The sequence below is a fragment of the Megalops cyprinoides genome, chromosome 1, assembly GCF_013368585.1.
Source record: "Megalops cyprinoides isolate fMegCyp1 chromosome 1, fMegCyp1.pri, whole genome shotgun sequence".
NCBI lineage: Eukaryota > Metazoa > Chordata > Actinopteri > Elopiformes > Megalopidae > Megalops > Megalops cyprinoides.
The window spans coordinates 21,176,043-21,198,631 of NC_050583.1; the positions used below are offsets into that span (position 1 = coordinate 21,176,043).

General features: G+C 40.7%; 2 protein-coding genes across 8 annotated transcripts; both read right to left on the reverse strand.

Moving 5' to 3' along the window:
* Positions 1 to 713: 713 nt before the first annotated feature.
* LOC118791399 (serine/arginine-rich splicing factor 2) lies at positions 714 to 4,216 on the reverse strand. 6 transcript variants are annotated; one of them, XR_005005541.1, is made up of 4 exons: positions 3,641 to 4,216; positions 2,975 to 3,285; positions 1,719 to 1,813; positions 714 to 1,129 (listed from the first exon to the last, which is right to left on the reverse strand). XR_005005541.1 is itself a non-coding variant. In XM_036548788.1 (3 exons), exons 1-2 carry the CDS (start codon positions 3,994 to 3,996, stop codon positions 2,985 to 2,987), a joined length of 615 nt encoding a protein of 204 aa, XP_036404681.1. In that variant the 5' UTR covers positions 3,997 to 4,216; the 3' UTR covers positions 714 to 1,813; positions 2,975 to 2,984. The 6 variants fall into 6 exon arrangements, 5 of the variants coding, with proteins under 5 accessions (XP_036404681.1, XP_036404673.1, XP_036404665.1 ...); XM_036548788.1 differs by having other exon boundaries at positions 714 to 1,813; positions 2,975 to 3,273; positions 3,671 to 4,216; XM_036548780.1 differs by having other exon boundaries at positions 714 to 1,813; positions 3,671 to 4,216.
* A 6,461-nt stretch (positions 4,217 to 10,677) lies between these two features.
* On the reverse strand, positions 10,678 to 21,834 carry LOC118781809 (UBA-like domain-containing protein 2). 2 transcript variants are annotated; one of them, XM_036534904.1, is made up of 3 exons: positions 21,591 to 21,834; positions 16,936 to 16,992; positions 10,678 to 11,441 (listed from the first exon to the last, which is right to left on the reverse strand). In XM_036534904.1, the coding sequence occupies exons 1-3, from the start codon at positions 21,708 to 21,710 to the stop codon at positions 11,106 to 11,108; spliced, it is 513 nt and encodes a 170-aa protein (XP_036390797.1). In that variant the 5' UTR covers positions 21,711 to 21,834; the 3' UTR covers positions 10,678 to 11,105. The 2 variants fall into 2 exon arrangements, with proteins under 2 accessions (XP_036390797.1, XP_036390805.1); XM_036534912.1 differs by lacking the exon at positions 16,936 to 16,992.
* Between the last annotated feature and the right edge of the window lie 755 nt (positions 21,835 to 22,589).

The following is a 22,589-nucleotide window of genomic DNA, read 5'->3' on the forward strand; positions in this document are numbered from 1 at the left end:
TTGGACACAGCTCATTAGATCATAGCAAATTTTAATATTCTCACACAAACATGTAAGCCAATGAAGACAGGGCCTCTTAGAATATGTTACAGCTCATTTGATTTTAACACAAGCTTGCCAGTGGGGGGCAGTATCAAGCTATGGGCCCTGGTGGTCCAGTCATACAATGCCAAACTACTGACACATGAATGACTATTGACATAATCCTTTTATCAGGTATCCAAATGTGACAATAGTATAGTGGAACTCACCTGTATTTATAAGCAGTGCATGTTAGCATATAGGCAGGCCCCCTGCTCTGCCTCGCTCAAAACCATCTGTGACATGTGCGGAGGCTAACTGCTCACAGAGACAGCACATTTGTAAACCGTGACCTTTCAATACTTAGCGTGCTTCTTGTCTATGACATTCACTTCTGAGCTTCAATGCAGACTCCTGGAACAACACCTGGTAAATTGTCCTGTGGCAATTCAGTTCGACTTGAACATTTTATACAATGACGTTTGACTGCACCCAACATTTTAATGTGTACACTTACAGAGCTTCACTTGACATCAGTCATTTGTGTAGTGTTGAGAAAACAATGAAATGACAGATTCTCCATGTTTTGCTTTAAAGCATGCACACACTGCTAAACACTGAATGCATGCCCGAAATTACAAATCAAGCTTCTTTGACACTCCATTAAATGCAAAACAGACACAAATTACACAAAAAAAAAAAAAACTTTATTAGCATTCACATATATGCAGTTACAAGTACAGAATTTCTTGGGAAAGTTTAGAGGAATGCAGCAAGAATAAGCTACAATATGCTGTTCTCGGTAACTTGGTAAGTTACAGATATAGATATATAAAAAAAACTAAAAGAATGATTTGCAAAATGTAAACACTGCTTTTCTAGGTTCCAATTCACTGAAGAAACAATGACATGTATTCCGATGTCAGGAAACGCAGGAGACTGGCATTACACCAAAGGATTATCTGCAGCAGCCGTTTTACACATCAGCACACCAAGGCATCGCAACACAGGAGCAACCAGGAGCAAACTGGAAACAGCCAAGCTCTCTGCACGGCAACACGCCACCTTAACAGCTAACCAGCAATACTCAACTGCTACACAACTGCGCCTAGTGCACAAAAAATACACAAGAGAGAAGATTAGAATCACAAAATGATTACTGTTTATAAAGCAAGAAAACAAATGACAAAAATCAGTGCTGAGTCAACCAGTAGTTTCCCCATGATTGAGACTGAACAGCTACGATGTTCTCCCAACATCCGTTTCATTCCAGTTGATGTTTGCGTTTAGTACTGCCCTCCTCCCCAAATTAAATTTACAGTTGCATGCCAGATCATACTAACATTAGGGTAAATTAAATTTAAAGATTATATAGACTGCAAAGCCAATATAGGGAACTAAATTCTGTCCATCTGACTCATCCACTGCATTCCATGAAATAGAATATGCTCTTCTGATCAATAATAGCATGTACTTCAGACTTTACAGGTCTAATTATCATTGAAGTACAGTACAGCTGCAAAGGAACAACTAATTTTAACAGATAACCAGTTTTGATTTACCTCACTTACACAAGCCCATCTGATGTTCATCCTATTCAATCAATTACAAGGAGTTGGAACAGCTAGCACAACAGAAGCCTTTTAATCTAAGTAACTTAAGAATTCATTAGAACATTCAGATCAAGTGACAATAACCTTTTAGTCAGAAATCATGGGGGAAATGGGGTGGTCCTCGGTATGAGGCCTTTACTTTCGTCGAGTTGTCCTCACTGAAGTCTCATCTGAAAAATCTAGAAAAAAAGACAACCAAATGTGAGCGAGGATCTTCACCAGTCTGAACAAGGCATTGTTATAACCGTTAGACTTCTAGAACATTTCACTGACTACAACTTAATTTGTGAGTTACGACCAAAGTACATGAGTAAGCATTGTATTCCAGTTTATCAATAAACGTATGAGGGCACTGTTAAAAATGTGTCCCCCAAAATCAGAAGGAAAGATATTCCATCAAGTGTCAATAAAAGAGCACAGCAAGCCATCGGAGCTGTCTTTTAGACTCCGTCAAACTATGTAGACAAACCTTGGTTCCTCTTGCTTTAGTCTGTGCACCGATATCTCTGAGCACATGACCTGGAGGACAATGTAAGGCTTTGTCCATTGTCCTGCAGACGTACCTCAACACCATCTCAACACTGACAGACCGACCTGCTCCATAGCAACCCCCAACAGCAGCAGGCAGCCCATGGGCGGATCACACACTAACTGCTCAAACTGCCCCAAACTCCATTTTTGCAAACAGGAAACAGCAGCTTGGAGGAGAGAATTCCACATTTTTGGTGAATACTTTAAACCCAAAACCATTTTCAAATACTGCAAAAATATTCACTCCTTTGCATCTAACACCGTTTACCAATGTACCCCCCAGCACACCTGCATTCACTCCTGTTCCAATTTTGCGATCTACACTAAAGCATAAAAAACAGGACAGTTAAATGTCCTGACATTGAGACACAGTGCAGCATTCTCAACCTTTTCCAGCTTTACGACAGGAGTGTCAAATGCATTTATAATGGATAGCAATACTGACTTTGCTGATATTCACCTGGAGATGACAAATCTTGATTCAGAAATGAGCATGTTCATCTTTAGATTAAGAGTTGATCATTTTAGTCAGACATTTTGACAGACCTGCCCAAAAGCTAGATGTGCTTGTCAAGTTGTAACAATTATACAGTGATGTCAACTTCTGACAACCTTTGCTCAGACAAGAACACTGAAAATGCTGAAGCATAACTACTGGTCTCTAGCAGTAAGTTTTACAACACTTGTGTTACACTCTACCGCCTTTCCCTTTCCATACCAGTCAGAAGCTGATCATGCCAGTGGTCCTTCTAACCCTACACGTCCAAAACGCATGCTGTGTTAATAGAACTTCCAGGCCTTACGCTTACTGTTGCTTCGTTAGGACGCTGTTCCTCCCTCCTCCGGTGATTTGGGAGGGCTCTTGGATCTTGATCTGGACTTGGACTCCCTGTTGGAGGGCGGTGTGCGGCTTCTGGAGCGGGACTTGGACTTTGATTTGGATCTGGAACGGGACCGGGAAGCGGACTTTGACTTGCTCCTGCGAGGTGTGCGGGACTTGGAGCGGGAGCGTGACCTGGAGTAGGAGCGGGATCTGGATCTACTGTAGCGAGAGCGACTTCGTGAACGGCTCCTGCTTCTGGACCGACTGCGCCTCCGGCGTCGCGGGCTGGGAGAGAAGCTAATGAGTAAATTTAGCAGGTTATCTTCAAGACAGCTATAAACATTGTCAAACAAAGCAAGGAGGTAAGAGTGTAACTAGCCACACGTCCAAACGTAAGAGGCATTTCTGTGAACCCATGCTAACTAGCTAGGGAGTCAGCGTATTCTAGGTAACTGCAGTATTACAGGCAGGAGATACCTTGCGTTACCTGTTTAGTACTTCCTTGGCCTAGCACGCTGCAAAGTTACCCGACTGGTAGTCTAGCTAGCGACAGAGGTACACAAGAACGCCTTTCGTTAACCTAGCACGGCTAAGAGCAGAGCCATCTAGCCACTAAAGCTAGACAGATCAGAGCACTGAGCTCTGCTCTTACCTCCTACTTCGCCGACCATAGCCCCCGTACCTCCGGGGTGGTCCTCCACGGCGACCGTGATGAGAATCTGGGGGCCGTCCGTAGCGTGCCATCTGTACCCGCAATTCGCGTCCATCAAGAACTGCTCCGTCCATGGCGTCCATTGCGTCTTCTGCGTCCCGCTTGTCGTGGAACCTTACAAAGGCGAAGCCGCGGCTCTCCTTCGTGTATCTATCGCGGGGGATGTACACGTCTCCAACCCGCCCGTACTTCTCGAAGACGCGCCGTAAGGTTTCGGGCGATGTTCGGTACGTCAGGTTGTCCACTTTTAGTGAAGTCATGCCCTCAACATCGGGTGGAGGCCTACCGTAACTCATTTCGCTTTAAAGACGAGATGGCTGGCAAGACGGCGAAACAAACAAAAGAAATCAGTTTTCTGGCAAAGCTGAAACTTCTTAACTACACAAATATGCACCTATATCGACTAATATGCGACACAATTTATCTCAGCTTAAAAGTACAAACTACAGCAAATGAAAATTATTTAGACATTACTGCTGCACCACATTTACACTACTACCATGTACTGCTATCGTTTCCCACAAAATGGCGGGCAGAAAGAGAAAGCAAACTATATATAGCTAACCAGCTGCACAGTGCAACCCGTGTATTAAAATAAAATTAGCATTTTTCTTCTAAAATGGTTTCCAAAACGCCTTTATACTATACATATTAAATTTATTATTATTAAATACAAAAAATGTAACCTTTTTATAAAAACGCAGTAAGTACCAAACTTTTAGGAAAACAACGCATCCTACTCTTATTGGTTCAAATAACCCACGTGACACTATTTAGCCAATCATAATCAAATGCGCTTGGCGTCTTAATATAGGCCGTCAAGCTCAGCGGTTCAATGCAAAAGTCGTCCGGAAGTGCTCATCTAGGTCCAGACTTCGCAAACACATTTCTGACTTTATCCATTACGAGATAAGAGGGAGAAATGGTCTAAAATAAGCATATACGAGCAACTCATCCCGAAAGCTCGCCAGATTGGCCAGGTCGGCAAATGTCTGTGACAGATTATTAATAAAAAAATAAGGTAAGAAGATAGTTGATTTAATTGTCATCCAAGAGTGGAGCTACCTAAATAGCGGCATCTAGTGACATTAAATAGCTAGGCATGGGGATAAGGCAAGAGGTTGAATTCCCAGACAGGGTAGTAGTAGTGGTACTACGACTACTACTACGTTTATAATGATATATATATATATATATATATATATATATATATATATATATATATATATATATATATATATATATATATATATATATAAAATCTCATTACCGTGATGAATACAGACTTCACCTCCCCTGAAGGGAAGTTGAGTTGAATAAAACTCTAAGGGCCTTTGATGGCACATCACTGCACTGCACTGTCCCTGATTGACAGAGAATTCTATATACATGTATGTGGTATGTGTGTGATAAATATGTGTAGTAATAAACATCTCAAAGGACACCTGTCATTCATGTCCATTCATGACCATTACATAGACGTTGAGGCCGCCACACTAACGTCTTAAGTCTTGTTTTACTAAAAGTTATTCTGTTACTGTATATACCATTTCGTTTTTTTTTTTTTCCAAAGGCTTAAGACTGTTCTTAAGAATGCTTTCTGAATAATGTCCCAGGTCTGTGCAAGGCAACTCAAATGCCAATCAGCACAGAAGACCTGCTTTTATCCTCACTGCACAAAGCAATTTTTAACTCACATCCTATGGAGCACAGGGAAAGTATATTGGCTCTCCTCTGTCTGATGATATTGTTTTATGAAAACCCATTGCTATTTTCTTCTGTTTATGGCATTAATGAATAACTACGTCTTGTTTCTTTGGAGAGTTAACGTAGTTCTATGGTTTGATTTGGGACAAAACAGATTTGCTCAAGTTTTTCTTTGATCACCATTATGGGGCAGTGGGGACATTAGTTAATTTATATTAGCACAATTAGCTATATACATCATCAGGGCAAACCAGCAAAGCCTAAATATACTTCACTGTTTCTAATATCATGAATATAGGCTACTGTCACCACCCAGTTTTCATTCCATTCCAATTTTATCATAATGTGCATTGCTTCCCTGTAATGCATTCTGTGAAATGTTGTGATTATTCCTTTATTCAGAGTGCTAGATAAAACTGAATGATAAAAATTAAGTTAATCAAATCTTTCAATAACTTTGCTCCAAATCAGTTTGGTGCCCAGCAGTGGACAAACCCTGTCCTGCTCTTGTGATTTTGTGAAAACCTCTGTGCCCAACACTTCCTGAAGAAACTTTTATGGGAATGTATCAGGGGTCAATCATTTCCCCCTCCTACACACTGACAGTCTGACGGTTCTGGAGAGAAGAACTATTTTCAAGGTCATTTAGTTTGGCTCCTACAGTAAGTGGCTGTTTTCTTACTTTAGAGGATGAGAAGTAATCCTGTGTCTGTGGTCAGCCGCTTGGGACTGACATCTTGTCACAGCTGGGTGGTTTGAGTGCCTTCGTCCTCAGAACAATGTCAACAGTTGCTTTTGATCTATCATAGATACTACTAGGTATGACAGATGAAAAGGTAGAGGCCAGAGTAAAAATCATTTCCTGGCCATCAGTGGTGGAGGTTTGGCGCGGGGACAGCATTGCTACTTCATAAAATAAACCATGCAACAGAGTCACCCGCACGGACTTCTACTACTCTTAGGTCTTGGATGGGAAAGTGTTACCTGCTAGATTGTACGTGACGTATTCCGGTGAAAGTCCTGAAGGAAACGTAGCATAGATTGTGTAGTCCATTATTGAAGCTGGCAAGATAGCAAAAGTTGCAACGCAGGTGTCTCTGAACTATGAAGTATGAAAAGAAAGAACCAACACCACATTAGTACTCCAGCAAAGCCAGTCATGGACAAGAATGGACCTTTATTGAGTGACTGAAATGGACTGCTCAGTAGACGGAGTCAGTATTTTGAATAAGTCTTTTAGCTGCCCTGCACCCACTGAGTCTCCAGACATCCTACCAATAGAAACAGAAAATCATCACTAACAGACCATCTACAAGAGAACAAGAAGGCCATTCTCCACCTCAGAAACATAAAGGCACCTAGTCCAGATGGAATCCCCCTGAGGCGGTCAAAACCCACATCAAAACATCTGTTGACATTCTATGCAAATAGTTTATGATGAAATAGGACTGAGAAGATTCCAGATGTCTGATCAAACTTCCAAAGAAAGGCAATCTGAAAGTGCAAAAATGGGAGGGGTAGTATGTTGTTATCCATACCAGGGAAGGTATTCAATTAATGCCTTCCAAAAACAATAAATAGAGAAGTGGACAGACCACAAAGCACGAGTAAGAGTAAGTAATCTAGAGTAAGAGTTCTGCAAATCAGGTTGTAAGTCTGTAGATAATAATTAAGAACCTCTCAGGTGTAACTCCTCCCTTAACAGCATAATCACATTTTTAAAGAGCATTTGAAAGTTTAGATCAGGTATGGAAGCTTGTAGCACACTGTGGCATTACAGGAAATATCATCATTAATCATTATACATAGGATCCCTACACGTGTCACGTTGCCTACAATGGCACCTTGACTGTCCTTCACTCCAGGTTATCACATATTCTAGTTTATGACAAGAGATGCACCATTAATAGAATATAAATAAAAATGGAAAGGTCAGCACTGTGATGGCATATCTTACTGTACCTTGTTTTTCAAAATGTAAAAATACAGATTTCTACAAAGTAACAGCAAGAGTAAACTCCGAATTATCAGTAATTAAAAACTACAAAATGATCTTGGTTGTACTGTCTTTGAGACACTCCCATGCTCCTCACCTATTTGGATTTGTAACCACAAAAATTCAACCATCACACTTCAGACTAGGATGAAAAATATATTTGTACCAAAATTGTTGGTATCATGATGACTAGCACCGGTACATGTTACACTTGCAGGAAATGGTACATGCCACCTTGGCTTGAGGAGTGGTGTCGTTTTTTCTGTGAACAGACGAGGTGTATGTTTTCAGGATGACATTGGGGGTCATTACTCTAATACAAAGAGGCACTGAGGAGAAGTACACTATACACTGATACCAGAATGGATGCCGGAGACTTTTCTGTTTTCTTCTAAAAGGAAAAAGTGAATGGGGAAAGGGGATACTACACACCAAGCTGATATTCTGGAAAAAAATCACATCTCCAGGAAAAAAAAAAACAGAACAATCTGATATTTTGTATTATAGTTACTCTTAACTACTAAAACTTGATTTATTTGTAGCCGTTCTGAAATTATATGGTTTGGTTGGATACAGACACTGATGCCAGCGATCAGAGTAAGCGTACCCTTTGGAGGTGTGTTTGAGTATAGGACACTCTGGCTGTTGTTTCCATTGGCAGACTTATATTCTTGCATGAAACTGAATAGCAAAGTTGCACCCTTGGCATAGATCAACTTGTTATGAGGCAAGCTGAGACACAACTAGCATCTGCTGCAGCCAAAGGTTGCCAGCCCTGACGACATACCAATGTGTTGTTAGTTCTGGGTCATCTAAGGGGAACGGAAGATATGAACAACTTGCTCTCCCTGTATTAACTGCCATGTTAAGTCTTTCTGACTTAATTGAGCTGATGTAAATATAGATTTACACGTGTGTAAATCTACATGTACATCAGCTCATCTGAGAAAAACTCATGTACTTCCAAACAAAGTTTCACAAAAATGGTGCGGTCACATACCACATAAAATCTCTGGAAACAACAGCTAATGTCTCCTTTATTTCATCACACAGCCAAAAGCTATTTTGTTTAGTTCTGTAAAAAAAAATAATTCTACACTTTTGTGAATATCAAACGAGACAATATATATAGTATTAATAATAAAAAACGTCAGATTAGATGTTATAAAATGTGTGGATTAAAAATGAACATCGATTCATTCCCAGTTCTTAAAACATGGCTTTCACTCAAATCCATCAATTTTACGAAATGCATCCATGTCACCAATAAACACAACCCCAGATAATTATTTTCCCCATTATGATAGAACATCAACAAATAATTCAGTTGTTCTCATAGCCAAAAAACAACAGATTTTTTTTGAAGTAGACTAAAAAATAAAACAGTTGGTTTTTACTTATTTACATTCAATTTTATTTACATATGCTTTTACTGTCCTTCTGAAATACAAGGTGTTCCAGAAGAGATCATATGATGGCTTAGTGGAGCAGGGTCCCAAATGCAGAACCAAATCTTGGCATGAGTAGATGCTGGTCACATGACATGAGTGTCCAACACTGAAATGTCCACTGAGATTCCGATAATCCAAACTGATATATTTAAATACATTTAGAAAGGGAACAAATGTATTAAAAAGCAGAAACAAAACATACAACCTGTCGAAATAGTGATGAAAAAGTAGGACACACACACAAGACTGATAATGACGGTTCGACCAAGTGAGTGGTTGGGTGACGAGGAAAAACAACAACCTGCATTCTACTTAAGTTCAGTTTCAGAAATGCAAGTTTTTTTTTTGTGACGGACTAACTAAATAAGAAAACTAATGTCATATGATTCAGTTCTGTTTTATAAAGACATTTTTATGTATCCCATGGTATAAAGACTGGTTTAGCAAGGACAATGTGGGTTATCTAGTTTTATTCATGACATCCCTCAATTAAACCAAAAGAACTGTGAAAGGATCATCTTATTATAAAACACATTAACCACTCCATACTTCCTTTTTTGTTGTACTTTATGATCCTCATTTGGGCAGTGTCTATTTTTATGCAAAAAAGACTTTTATCCACTACAGATTGACAAAAATTTTGACACAATGACTGACTGACATACAGAATCCATTTTTTCAGGGGCTGCTATCCCATGTCCTCAAGGGCTACCATTTCTTGTTTCACACCCACAAAATCACTGTCTTAATCTCAAGAAAACACATTATTCATCATGATTTTAACTGGATATAACCGCTTTTCCATTCTTTTTCTAATGTTTCTTAAGACTGGTAATGACTAGGGTGGCTAGAAACAAACACTTGTGGCAAATTTCCAGGTCTCAAATCGTACAGCTTGTTCCTGTCCCATTCTCTAGAGTGAGGCACAGTCCCTGGGTTAGTTAAGATAACCGAATGGTTGTCAGGAGTCACTGACAAAATAAGTCAGTGTCCTCCACCTGAAGCTGAACTACAAAGATTCCTACACCTTGCTTAGTGTCTGTCTTCACCAGTACATTCAGAGCATGTGAGGGCTTTTCCCACCAAGCAGAGGTAGATGCAGGTATGGTTATTTGTGCAGATTGTGCAGCTGAACTTTCTGAATCACCAAATCGACACCTCTTTCCACCACCCACATGGCAGTAGTAATTAAAAGTCATATCCTTTTGTCAAAATATTTGCAAATCTGAGACTGGTGATACTGTGCAGACAGCATCGCCTAACTGAGACAGCATGCGTCCACGATGTGAATCGATTGCTTTTGTGATTATACGGTTAAACCTCAGTCATAATTTAGAACTGAATTGGAAAAGTTCATATTCATTTCATTTTGTTAGATAACACTTTGTTGTCTCTGAACAAGGTGGATGTTTTTCTCTGTCATTTACAGACAGTAAATCAATTATAACCACTCTCCATATTTCAGAAATATCTCTTCACAACAGAGTTCATGTCATTCTTTCCTGACAGAAACAAAAAAAAATCATCCATTCACTCTTTCTGATGCTGAAGAAGCAAAATTTGAGCCAATCTGTTAGACTCTAAGAGGTACTCAACACCAGATTTTCCTATACAGCAGAGGAGAATGACACAGATGTGAAGGCAGACGTCACCATGACACTTCTCAGGTCATTTTTTTTCCTGCTGGTTATCGAGCCCTTCTGTGTCAGTGCTCCATGTAGTATCAGTCTGCTAGGTTACAGAAATAAAACTAAAAAGAAAACATGAACATAACATTAACTCCAAAAACTATCCCCAGGCACACATTAAACCAGCTGCTTTGATGTTTTTTTTCTTGTTTCCTGTGCTAAGTCACTGGCGTATTTGCATTGTTGTATTTAGTGCCTTGATAGAAGTATGTCCTCCCTCAGCAGTCTTTGCCATGATCCTCTGGTGGGCAGACACTCATCTGGACTGCTAGATGCCTTATATACTTGCTTATTTGAATTGATAGTGGTTCTCTCCCAAGGCCTGGATCGTTGCACATCAGTAATTGAAAATGAGAGAGAAAGAATAGGTATTCAAAAGTGAAAAGATTGTTCCATCATAATTTTTTTAAGAAAAAAAAAAAAAAAAAAAGACCTAGATCACCTTCTTGTCCCACATATCTCTACACCTTAATTAAACCCCATCCCTTTAAATTCAAAGACTCCACCCCTCCCCTCCTCTCCAAATCCCACCATGCGCCCCTCCCCCCTCAGTTTAGAGTCTCTCATCTCTGCCCATGCAGTGCAGATACAACAGCTGTTTGCTGGGCTTTGCCAGGCTGGGAAACTGGGGGCCACATGGGTGTCTGTTGCAGGTGGTGGTGATGCAGGTGGTGGCCAGTTGGAGAAGAAGGGGGCAACCAGGCCGGCTGATGGCTCGGCGGAGACGAGGCCCAAAAGGATCCGAAACCGGACGCGGGTGGCGGGGAACACGCCATGGAACCAGGGGCAGGACTTCCGCTGTTGCCGGTATTGCATTCCGAGGCTCGCAGCTTGGAGAACATGGTAATGGCGTCTGGGAAATTGGGTGGCGTGGCTGGCGTGTTACGTGGGGTGCACATCTGGGCAGGAGAGAGAACAAAGGAGATGAAAGGAAATTCTCATGTCCATTGCACATCTGAATTACATTTACACCATTTACACAAATGGGGAAGCTTTGAAAGCTTTGAATCTGTACACGCTTTCAGTTTCAAGACTTAAGAGTTTGAAATCTAGCTAAGATTATCCTTCAGTGCTCATGCGCTCACAGGCAAGCTTTTATAGACATCTGTAGGAACCCTCATTACCATTCTCTTGAAGGAAAAAAAAAGCATATCTGCAAAACACTAGCAGAAAACACATCATGTCATGTGTCTCTGCAACTGGAGAACACATGCAAACAAGGACACACATGCACAGCAGAGGTAACAGCTAACCAAGGAACACAGATCTCATCTTTTGCATAGGGTGCCTTGAAAAGGGCCTTCATTCTCTACAGTGTCATTGTGTATAACCAACATGTGCCATTTTGGAACACTCTATTAAATGTTCTTTATCATTAAATACTGTTTGAAAAGGCTTTATTTTTATTCTGTTGATTCATTGTGTATTTAATTTGTCTTTTCATCTGACTCCGCATAGTGCTTTGAATGGTATAGATGTTAAACTCAATCATCACACCACTCAGCTGACATTTTGGGTGTTTAAGATAACCATTTTTAATTTTGTACATGCAGGGCACATATTTTACAGAGCCATTTATGAATGAACACCAATGAGCAACAAATTCAGTGGGAAGAACAGATGTAATTAATTTTGAGTTTTCTCCCCTCAAAAGAGCTGCATTTACAATAAAGTACCCAAATTATGAACACAATGAGACCAGATAAAATGTCTATTAATCCAATTACATACTTTCATTTGTACTGAATATTACTTGGAGAAGAGACCCCTATATTTAGTACATGCTGTTCTGCAAACAAATATGATGATCTTGCAGTGTAAACAATACAGTAAACCGTGTAGTAATCTCATACAGCAATGAAAATTTTCAAATAAAATATACCTTTATATGTATCTTATTTGTACATTCATGTATTTAAACTGATATGAGTCCAGAAAGTCCCCAGAAGCCATCTGTGGACCACCTTTATCTCAGAGAAGCAACCAGGTCTGAAGACAGCCGTGTTTATCCCTTGACTCAGGCCAGACTGTAGAGCTAACATGAACTCTAAATTCCTTTGGAGTCAGCTGATCTGGGACTGTTTCAGCTGGCATAAAAGTTGTGTAAATGGCCATTTGGCCAGAACAGAAATGGAGTAGAGATCTAGGTGTGATATGTGACTTTACAAAAATAGAGGGATACAACAATTAGGAAATGGGAAAATGTATCAAACTTGTTAAATGGCTTATTAAATTCATAATATTTAAGCAATTAAAGCTTGTTAGTACTCATTTCCCACCACCCAGAGTCTCAAAAGGGATCATTTATACCAGTGGTTTTATGTTTTCTTTTTATATCAGTGTGGTGCACGCCTCCAGGGGTAAGCACCAGAGAGGTGCAACCTGAACCGTAAATGTCACTTATAAATGTATTAACTACAACGGTCACTGACAGGCATAAAATAAGAATGGACAAATGTCCATGCTACATAGGTAGCTACATTCAACAAAGGAGGAAAGAAGAAAGAAGAGTGTAATTATTGATATATTCCAGCTTATCATATGGAGCGTTTTAGAAAATTGACACCCTCTGTAGAGAATCAGCAATCTTGTCTGTGTAGACATGTCAACTGTTCGGACATTTTTTCCCCAAAAATGTTTCTTATGGAAATCAAATAATCATGTCTGTTAGTACAGACAGTGCCAGCAATGAGACAATGTTATCCTATGTACCACTGTATCTCATATGACATTATTGGCTACCAGTATTAGAGCAGTGTGACATTTAAAAAAATACATTGTAACAACTACAGTTAATTGTAGTCTAATATGCTGGGAACAAATAGTAGGAGCTGCTTCAACTTTGCAATGTCAAATTCAGCAAAAATGTCTTTAATTTATGATGTTGTTGTTTCAAATAATTCAGAAAAAAACTGTGTGATATGTCACTAGACATGTGATATTTTGTTTTACATGTTTGTGTTTTGTAGGCCAGCCAAATTTTCCAAACAGGTATGCCCTTAAAACATTGGTGTCACTGTTGCCATGGTCTTTCCAGGGATCCTTTGCAGGCGGCAGTGTAGCATAGTAGTTAAGGAACAGGACTTGCCAGTTCGATCCCCGCTGGGACAGTGCCACTGTACCCTTGGGCAAGGTACTTAACCCACAGTTGCCTCAGTAAATATCCAGCTGTATAAATGGATAACACTGTAAAGAACTGTAACCTATGTAAGTTGAGTGTCTGCTAAATAATATAATAGATCCACAAGACATGACTTAGGAAATGCCCAATTTATACAGTGGATTAATAGCGTCAATGTACAACAGACACAAGCATGACTATGGAGGAGGAGCAGAGGGGTATGATTAAGGTCCATCTTCCCCTTCACTTCAAGTCCATCTCAATGTGTTAGTACAGCAGCATGGTGTTGAAAGCTTTACCTCATCAACAAATCAGATCCCACTAGAGGTCAAAAACATCCAGGTGGATGACAACTGAATCCGTACCACGAAGCCGTGCGAGATCCAAGGATTAATGACATTTTATAAATGTAAGACACCATCACATTCACCTTTGTATAGCCATGTAAACAACTCACAGGCTCCATCTTGAGGAGACTATCTGAACTGCAGCGGTACAGAACAATAACAATCAGTGTTGAGTGGGGGAGGAAGGGAATGCTGAGACATAGGGGAAGGGAGGGGGTTGAGAATATTGCTGCAATCAACGGCACAGGAAGCAGCACAGCCCCAATAGTAGCAATGAGCAGCAGCTAAAGTCTTTAGGGGGCTTAAGCTGCACACATCTGCTGACTGCATGTCTGATGGATCAGGGCAGCAGCACAGAATAGAGCCAACAAATTAAGGGAAGAATAAAGACAGACTAATGCTGACATTACTACAATCACATTATTGGAGGAATTCTATAGGCTGGTAAATTTACTATGTAATAAAGCAAAGGTATATAAATAAAAAAAGGTATTTAGTGACAGCAGTTAATCCAGACAGCAGCCCTTGACTGTAGAAGGAAACCAGAGAGCCTGGAGAAAACCCACAAGGACTGAGAGAATCTATCAACTGCTCGCGTACAGACAGGGGCAGATTTGCTTCGAGGACCCCGGGGCTGTTTGGTGCCAGCCCTGACTGAAGTGCTCTGCGCGTGCATGGATCTGTAGAGGACGAAACCTGACAGAATTCAGAACAGAGCCGCTGCTGGGGCAGTGAGCATGCGATTCCTCTCCATGGTGTTGCTTTTGGCTTGGCTGAGATATACTTCAGGGTGCAGCTGTGAGCGATGTTGCATACATCCCAGAGCGGCGTCCCCCCACATGGTTTGTCCTCATTCCTAATCTTCAACACCCCCAGACCTGATTACATAAGCCTTAAACACCCGCACTGTTAGACCTCGTCCCCATATGAGAACCATATGCTGCCACTGATGGCTTATTGTATGGGTCTGGTCTAAACTACTGGGTTGTGCCTCAGTCTGTGTTCGGCACCTAATTCCACTGCCTACTGCAGGAAAAAGAACAGGAACTGACAAATTCCCTGCTTTGTACTAAAGAGATGGGACGAGATGGGAAGGGTAATATATTGACCCAAAATGCTGACAATTATGCACAACTGACTCGTTGTTATTTTTTTATACAACTGTTTCATGTACAAGTACAGCAAAAAAATACAGATAAAATTACACAGTAAAAGGGCACCAAGTAAATAGTATATTAATGAATACAGCATCATGACAAACATTGAAAATACACATTTGTACATGTTTCCATATCAGGAGAATTTGATTAACTCTTGTTCGTCTGCACTTATGAAACATATGAGGACTAGTATTTATATTGGTACTTATATTTTGTTATTTTCAACTGGGGGTGAAAGACATTTTGTATACCCAAGATATTGTATGTTCAAATGTACTTTAATTCTTTCCTTTTTTGCTTAGTTCTCCTTTACTTATACAGGCTGTTATAGTCCAAACGTCAGTGCTTTCTTCCCTCAGATACTTTTGCATGTAGTCTCAATCTGCTGCCTCACACCCTTGCTACATCAACAACCCCCCCCCCCCCCCTCGATAAAAACCACACAAACAAAATAATACTGCCACTATTTCATTACGTCCTAAAGGTGCAGAAGATGTGATTTCGGTCCATATCGCCTCATCCAACAACCACATCTTAAAATATCTTCCAGGGGTCACCCAAAGAATTTTAACAGTGATGCAGCATGACTACTCCTTTTTCCTCACACTCCCATGTTACATTTCCAAGGGTTTTCCTATACAGAAAATTCAGGCTGTCTGTCTATTTTGCTTATTTAAGACTCTAATTCCATATGTTATTTAAAGTAGAGAATAGTTAGAAACAGTGTCTGAAATATGTTTAAGGCCACAGCTACAACACACCCTCTCTTGTACGTTGCACCATCATGTTGCGTAATCCTGGGAAGACCCTTGTAGACAATGGAAAATATCTACTGCTTGAATTTGCGACAAACTGAACAAAATGAAAAGCTTGCCAGTGGAACAGTTCATAACATTTTACAAACCTGACTAAAGGAACTTGAAGTGAACATGAACAACAAAGCACAATAAACATTTATCCTGCTTTTATCTACATAAATACATACTGCATTCTTCCGTAGAAGCTCTCTCTCTTGTTTCACGGTACACTAAACTTTTGGTCCCCATAATGCTCTAACTGTATAGCCTCCCTTTCCCCACCGCTCAAGGAGACTGCAGGGGAACAGTAATGGGTCTGTCACAAGATGGTGTGGTGTATGGGAGAAAGCTGCCAACAGATGCCTGCTGTCAAAGCCCTTCCCCCACTCCTCCCTCTCTGCCCCCCCCCCCCCCCCCTCCCCTCTCCTCCCCCATGGAGCCTTCAGCAGTATGATGTAATGGCTGCACCCAAAATAAAGACAAGCCAGGGCCTTGCCACCAAATGCACTCGCTCACCCGCTTGCACTTACACACGCTCCTCCCAGAACGGCGATCTCCCCAGCACAAAGGAGGAAACAAAAACAAAACAGAGCAACCAAGGCACTACCTCTTGCGGTAGGGACAGATTCGTTCACGGCTCACACACAGCCAGGGAACACACTGTCTCACGGGCAGCCAGGGAACAAGCACACTCACGGTTTCACAAGATTCCCCACTCCCTCTTGATGAGCGAAGACCAAGTCAAAGTCAACCACTTTACAGAGGAGAAACTTTGCTTTACAGGGCTCAGAGAACTTAGCTTATGGCTTGTTAAACGATGCTGCTAAGCTATGCCCTGAATGAGCTGAAGATTTTTAGCTGCTTCTGTTCCCTTATATGCTGAGCTTTCCTGACTGAGCCTCCTGAAGGCAGGATGTAACGCATATCTTTTTTTTTTTTTGCTCTTTTTTGGAACAAAATGTACTTACCATCTGGTGGTGATGACTGGGGACATTGGCCTCTTGGAAAAAGGAACTTAATGCTGTCTGTATAAGAGAAAGTATGAAAATGCCTGTTAAATGCAAGCGGTGAAATTGAAATGGCTAGCATACAAAAAAATAAACAAATAAACCTGGACTGCCTGGTAACATAGCCAACACTGCACACTTATTAAAATGACAAGGCAATGAAGTTACATGTGTGACTCAGATGCCTAGTTTTCCTCAATGTAGGCTAATAAGCAAAGTCATACATCACACTGTGATGACAAAATGTTTGAAATCAGAGACTGATCAGGATCTGTTTATTTGCGTAAATATGAAACTGAACTAAGAGGTAATTGTTCACACTTCATGTCTTTATAAGAGCAAGACCCCACCCCCTCCATAAAAGTATTTCCACTTGAATCATGGGCAATAATGCAAATAATACCAAGATGACGGTGTTATACTACACTGCATTGTCTGTTGCTCCCTGTGAACATTTCTACAAAACAGCTTTATTCACTACGTACTTCTGCAGCAGCACAAAAGGTTTTATTTTCTTTGTATTCTTGCTTAAAGACAAGAGGGAATCAAATACTTTGACTTTTAGGCACAATTACCAATGCAAGCAAAGGAACCAAAGTCATACAAGCGCCTGCCTTTGACACTCCCTCTGCCTCTACCCTACACTTTGCTGAATGCCTGATCTCTCCTCATGGCTGTTTGACAACAGCAGTGGCAGTGAAGGAATGTCTGCCTTTCAACGTGACACACATATCAACATGGAAGCACTGGGTCCCTGTTGTTTCCACAGCTGCTCTGACTATTTTGCATCTTTCTCTTATTGGAAAATCAACCAGCCACACAGAGTTTACACACTTTGACTCCTGATCTACGGAACAGTTGCATTCACTGCAACAACCCACGCATGGCGATCTACCTCTGAGCCTCAAGGCTAACAGCTATTGTTTTGTGTCTGTGTGTGAGCGAGACAGGGAGGGTACACCAGCTTAAAATCTGAGGACCATTTGCATGCACAGCACACCACAGAATTAGCCTACACTGAATCCATCAGACAGCCATGGTTACTTAACTGACAACGGGGACTTATATGTCGATGGCAAGAGAAAGAGAGCGGAAAGCAGATGTAGAACAGAAAGAACACACATTATTGTACAAACATCTGATGAAAGAGGGTGACATTTAAAAAAAAAAAAAATAAAGAAACTTGGCCCTAACAAAGAGCTAGTGGGAGATGTCTCCTGTCATGAGTGAAGCACGGGCCTCTTTTCCACACTTGTGAAAGCAGCAGGGTACAGAACAGGCCTGCAGATACACCACAAAACCTAAAGGGACCAGTGTCTGTGTTCCCGTGGACACATGACGCAACTGACCTGCAACAGCTCGCACTGTGTGGAGGCAGGGACTGAGGAGTCCTCTGCCACAGACAGACAGAGAGAGAGGAACCATTACACACAGTACAAACAGGGGGAAGAAAGAAACTTTCAACATTTTCTGAGAGGATGAACAATAACTCAAAACATCTGGTGAATCTGACTATTACAAATGACTATGAAAGTTTTTGGGAAACTGGTAGAGCACATTATGCCGCTGGTGAGGAAACGTGAGTAAGAGAGCAATCTGAGGTTTTGAAGCTTGAACGGTAACGCAGAGAAAGAGTATGCAGGGTCTTACTGATAGTGGAAGGCACAATCTTATTCTTTTCCTTCCTTGTTGTTCATGGTATTGATTTATTTTCTTTAAATGTCCCCAACCAGAGGCCCGAGTTCTCATGTTCCCAAAAAACAGTTAAGTAACAGACAGTTCACTCTGACATTTGACCCACACAGCGCACCTGAAAACACAGCCCTTTGACATGGACAGCTGCTGCGGTTCCAGCAACAGAAGAGTTTCAATCAGTCATGTCCCCTGCTCTCAAGAAGAGGACATCACACTTCATCCAAATTAGCCACCTGGCTTTATTACAGCAACACCACTCAACAAAAAATGTACTGCTCCTTAAGACTTTGCTTAGCAAGTGACACTGATTTATGCCTAATGCAAATGACCTGTTATTAGAAACCAAAAAAGCACAGCCCTTCACAAAGCCCCACCCTTGTTACATGGACCTTTTGTTTTTGAAGTGGCCTTGAGACTATGTTGATTTTTGTCAGACATTCCAATGAGACAGCCAGAATCATTGACTTGCCATCTCAGTACTATTTAACAGTCACTCCAAAAACCTTTGATCTGGACGCCTGTCTTATTGTACAGATCACCCATTATCTTGTCAGAAAAGGAAATTTTAAAACAGAATTCTTGCAATGCTCACAGCTTGCAAAACCTTTCGCCCTAATCATGATTCGAAAGAGAGCAGGGTAACAAAGAGCCTCTCACAGACAAGGACTCCAGGGAATGCTGGGAGAGAGAGCTCTCGTGCTTAAGTGACAGCTTTAAGAGAGAAAGCACTGTAACATGTAGAAACTGAAAATACAGACTGCCTTAAACATTACACAACATCTTCTACTGCAAAATAACATAGCCTGTATGCATTTTGCACACACATAGCAAACCGGAAATGTGATCATGGAAGTGGTAATACGTGTGCATAACTGAAGTAATTACAAAGGGATGCTTTGTCAAAAAATCTGGGACTCATTCACAAAATTACTCCTATGAATTTGTGCAGGTAATGTGATGACAAAATAGCTGGAGAACAGTGGCTCTTAATCAGAATTTTCAACAACGTTCTTGTCTTGTAGCACCTTGCATTTTTCTTGAGGCTTTCTTGACGTTTTGTCTGTCTTCCGCATAATAACTTGAGCTGACTGTGAGAATGCATTCATAGGGGGTACAAACTGTACTCTCCATTTCACACTTAGCAATTTCATGTGTGCACAGATGTCTGAATCTGTTATACTATTGGATCCTACTGCTCAATGAATACCATCTTTGAGTGATACTGTATTGATGCATGTACTGATACCATTTTCTATGGCTATTGTGGCATGACTGTGCCATTTGCCCAACGTGTTGCCTGACAACGAAATACCATTGGTACTGTAGCTAGGACGTCAACGCATATACACCGCCGTTTTGTTTTGTATTCAGAACAGGCCACACCAGTAATTCCTGTACACACATTAGTAGATTTCCTCAAACGGTCCGTTCTATAACCTTAATTACCTAGCTGCATACAGTTTTCAAAACGTTCTCACTCAGTCTTGGCAGGCAACACGTACACATTCATGTGTGAGGACAATTAATGAATCATTATTAAACCCTTGAAGTCACTTAAGTAGGAACGTGTACCTTCACTACAACTATGTTTTGTAGCCTACTTTAAAGTACCAATAAAACCAAGAGTCAAGCGTCTCGACATGGTGTGAATATAGTGTGCAAAAAGTGTCACAACCATATAGCTAGCAAACACGGGTAGCACTTTCCCAGTAGCGTAGTGTAGCTACAAGTGTAGCTATTTGATGTAGAGCAGACTTAGTAATAAGCTTCACTCTATAACAATGTATTATTATTATTGAGCTAACAGATGATAAAATATACATTATCGAAATATCTGGCTATCGTTCGTCGAGCATTCCCTGTGATGTCAATGGACTGAGCTATAGATTACACAGAAGATTTATAACTAGCTAGATCCATAAAGTTCAGTGATAAAAGTATTTCTTGGGGGTTACGGCAAATTTGTTTAAACAATTGGAAGATGTGATCAGAAGCAATTTAGCTACCTACCTAACTGAGTTGTCAAGTTTTATGCCCACTCACAATAACAGTTTGTACTAAGACAATCAGTTAGCAAAAACAATTAAACAAACGGAATGTAACGTTAGCTTGCTAGCAGCAAAAAATGAGTCAGGGAACGGTTTCCAAACAACAATCTAACGTTAGCCTGAACGAATAAACCAATAAAGCTGGTGAGCTACGCTATCTATTTGAATATATAGTTCAAACATTAGCTAACGTTACTCTGCTATATACAGAGCTGTAATCCTATGCATGTGATCAAAACATTTCCACGATTTTGTACACGAGGACAAAGTGAAGCGGTGCCTATAAAGCATGATTACGTGGTAGCTAGCCAGCTAGCCACATTTTCAAGCAAAGGAACAAATATTGTGGTGGACTAGCTACCGTTAGCTAGCTCGCCACCGTACCCTCCACGTTGGTTCTTCCGGATTAACCACGCTAGCCAGTAAGCAACCCCGGCATGTTGTTACAGGATAAGATAACTAGTTACCTTAGTAGCGAGTGAACGTTAGGTCTGTTCTTAAAAAATCAGAGCTTGCTAATTAAACAGCTTTCATAATACAAAAAATGATAGATTCTGCAATCTGGCAGTTAAAATAGCGAAATTAGGTAGAGAGCCAGCTATGTCGGCTTTCGATTGTCTCACCGAAAATCCCACCATTTTTCCCAAATGAATTAGCTAACTAGGTAACGTTAGCTTTCCAAGTAGCTAACTATGAACCATCTACATGTAGTCAGCGTTACTACACGGGACCGGATAACTAGCGTTAACCATTTGGGTTGGTTTTACTTGGATCCAAATTTCATCATATACCCAGACAAGCATGTCTAGCTGACTCGTTAACGTTCGTTCACTAACTATATATATATATACACACACACATGTAAACACACACCTCGAATTGCCAGTGAGCCGCCTGAAGAAGCTGCTTTGCCTGGTCGGCGGCACAACCAGCAGTCAAAACAAACTGGTTGATCATGACTTGGTGTCTGAGTTCATCCATATTCACCGACATCGTCGATGCACTACACACAGGTTTACTTAATCTTGATAATCCTACCGTAAAAACGCGAATACTAAAACGTAACAAAATCTCGTTTAAGCGGTCTACATAAATCCTCTCTACTCTGGTTTCTCGCCTTGCAGCAGCAACAAAAATATTTTTCAGCGTCACCACCAACAACATAGCCCATCCAGCTAACCTATTGGACAACAAGGGAGGCGAAATCAAACGCACGGATACCTCATTGGCCACTAGACAAACGTCCATTTTGTTAGAGTGATGTAATTCTCAGTGACATGTCGTTTTGGATTGGACACTGCAGGAATTAGAGGACCATTCCTATTGGTTTTACATGCTGAACAATGACTGGAGGACTGTCGTGTATTGGTCAATAGTTAGACGAATTTTTATTGGTGGTTATTTTTTGTTTTGAGAGAACATTTGTACAATCAAACTTGACCCCAGTGGAACACGTTCTGATTGGATGCATGAAGTAATTTAAAACCCCATTCACTTTACACTGATTTAGACTAATTGAAGTGAGTAGTGGGGTTACGATAGCAGCTTCTAGCATAGTTGTGCTGATCAAGTGTAGAGACTGTAGACTTGAGCAAGTACTTTGCTTTTAATTATGAATGGCTTCACAGCGTCATGTATCACAATTTGAAAAGTGACACATTATTAAAGAATCAATGAAGCAGCACTTAAATTAATCGCAGCCTGTACTGAACTGGCATCCTGGACCGTAGGCCTATTATGAAACAAAATATTAAAACGGTGAAAGGATTATCTGCACAGCATCTAATAAATAAATATTTCAGCGACATATGGTGATAAATATTACATTAGTGCATGCGGTGTGGCTTTAATGTGAGCGACGTTGTTCGGTCC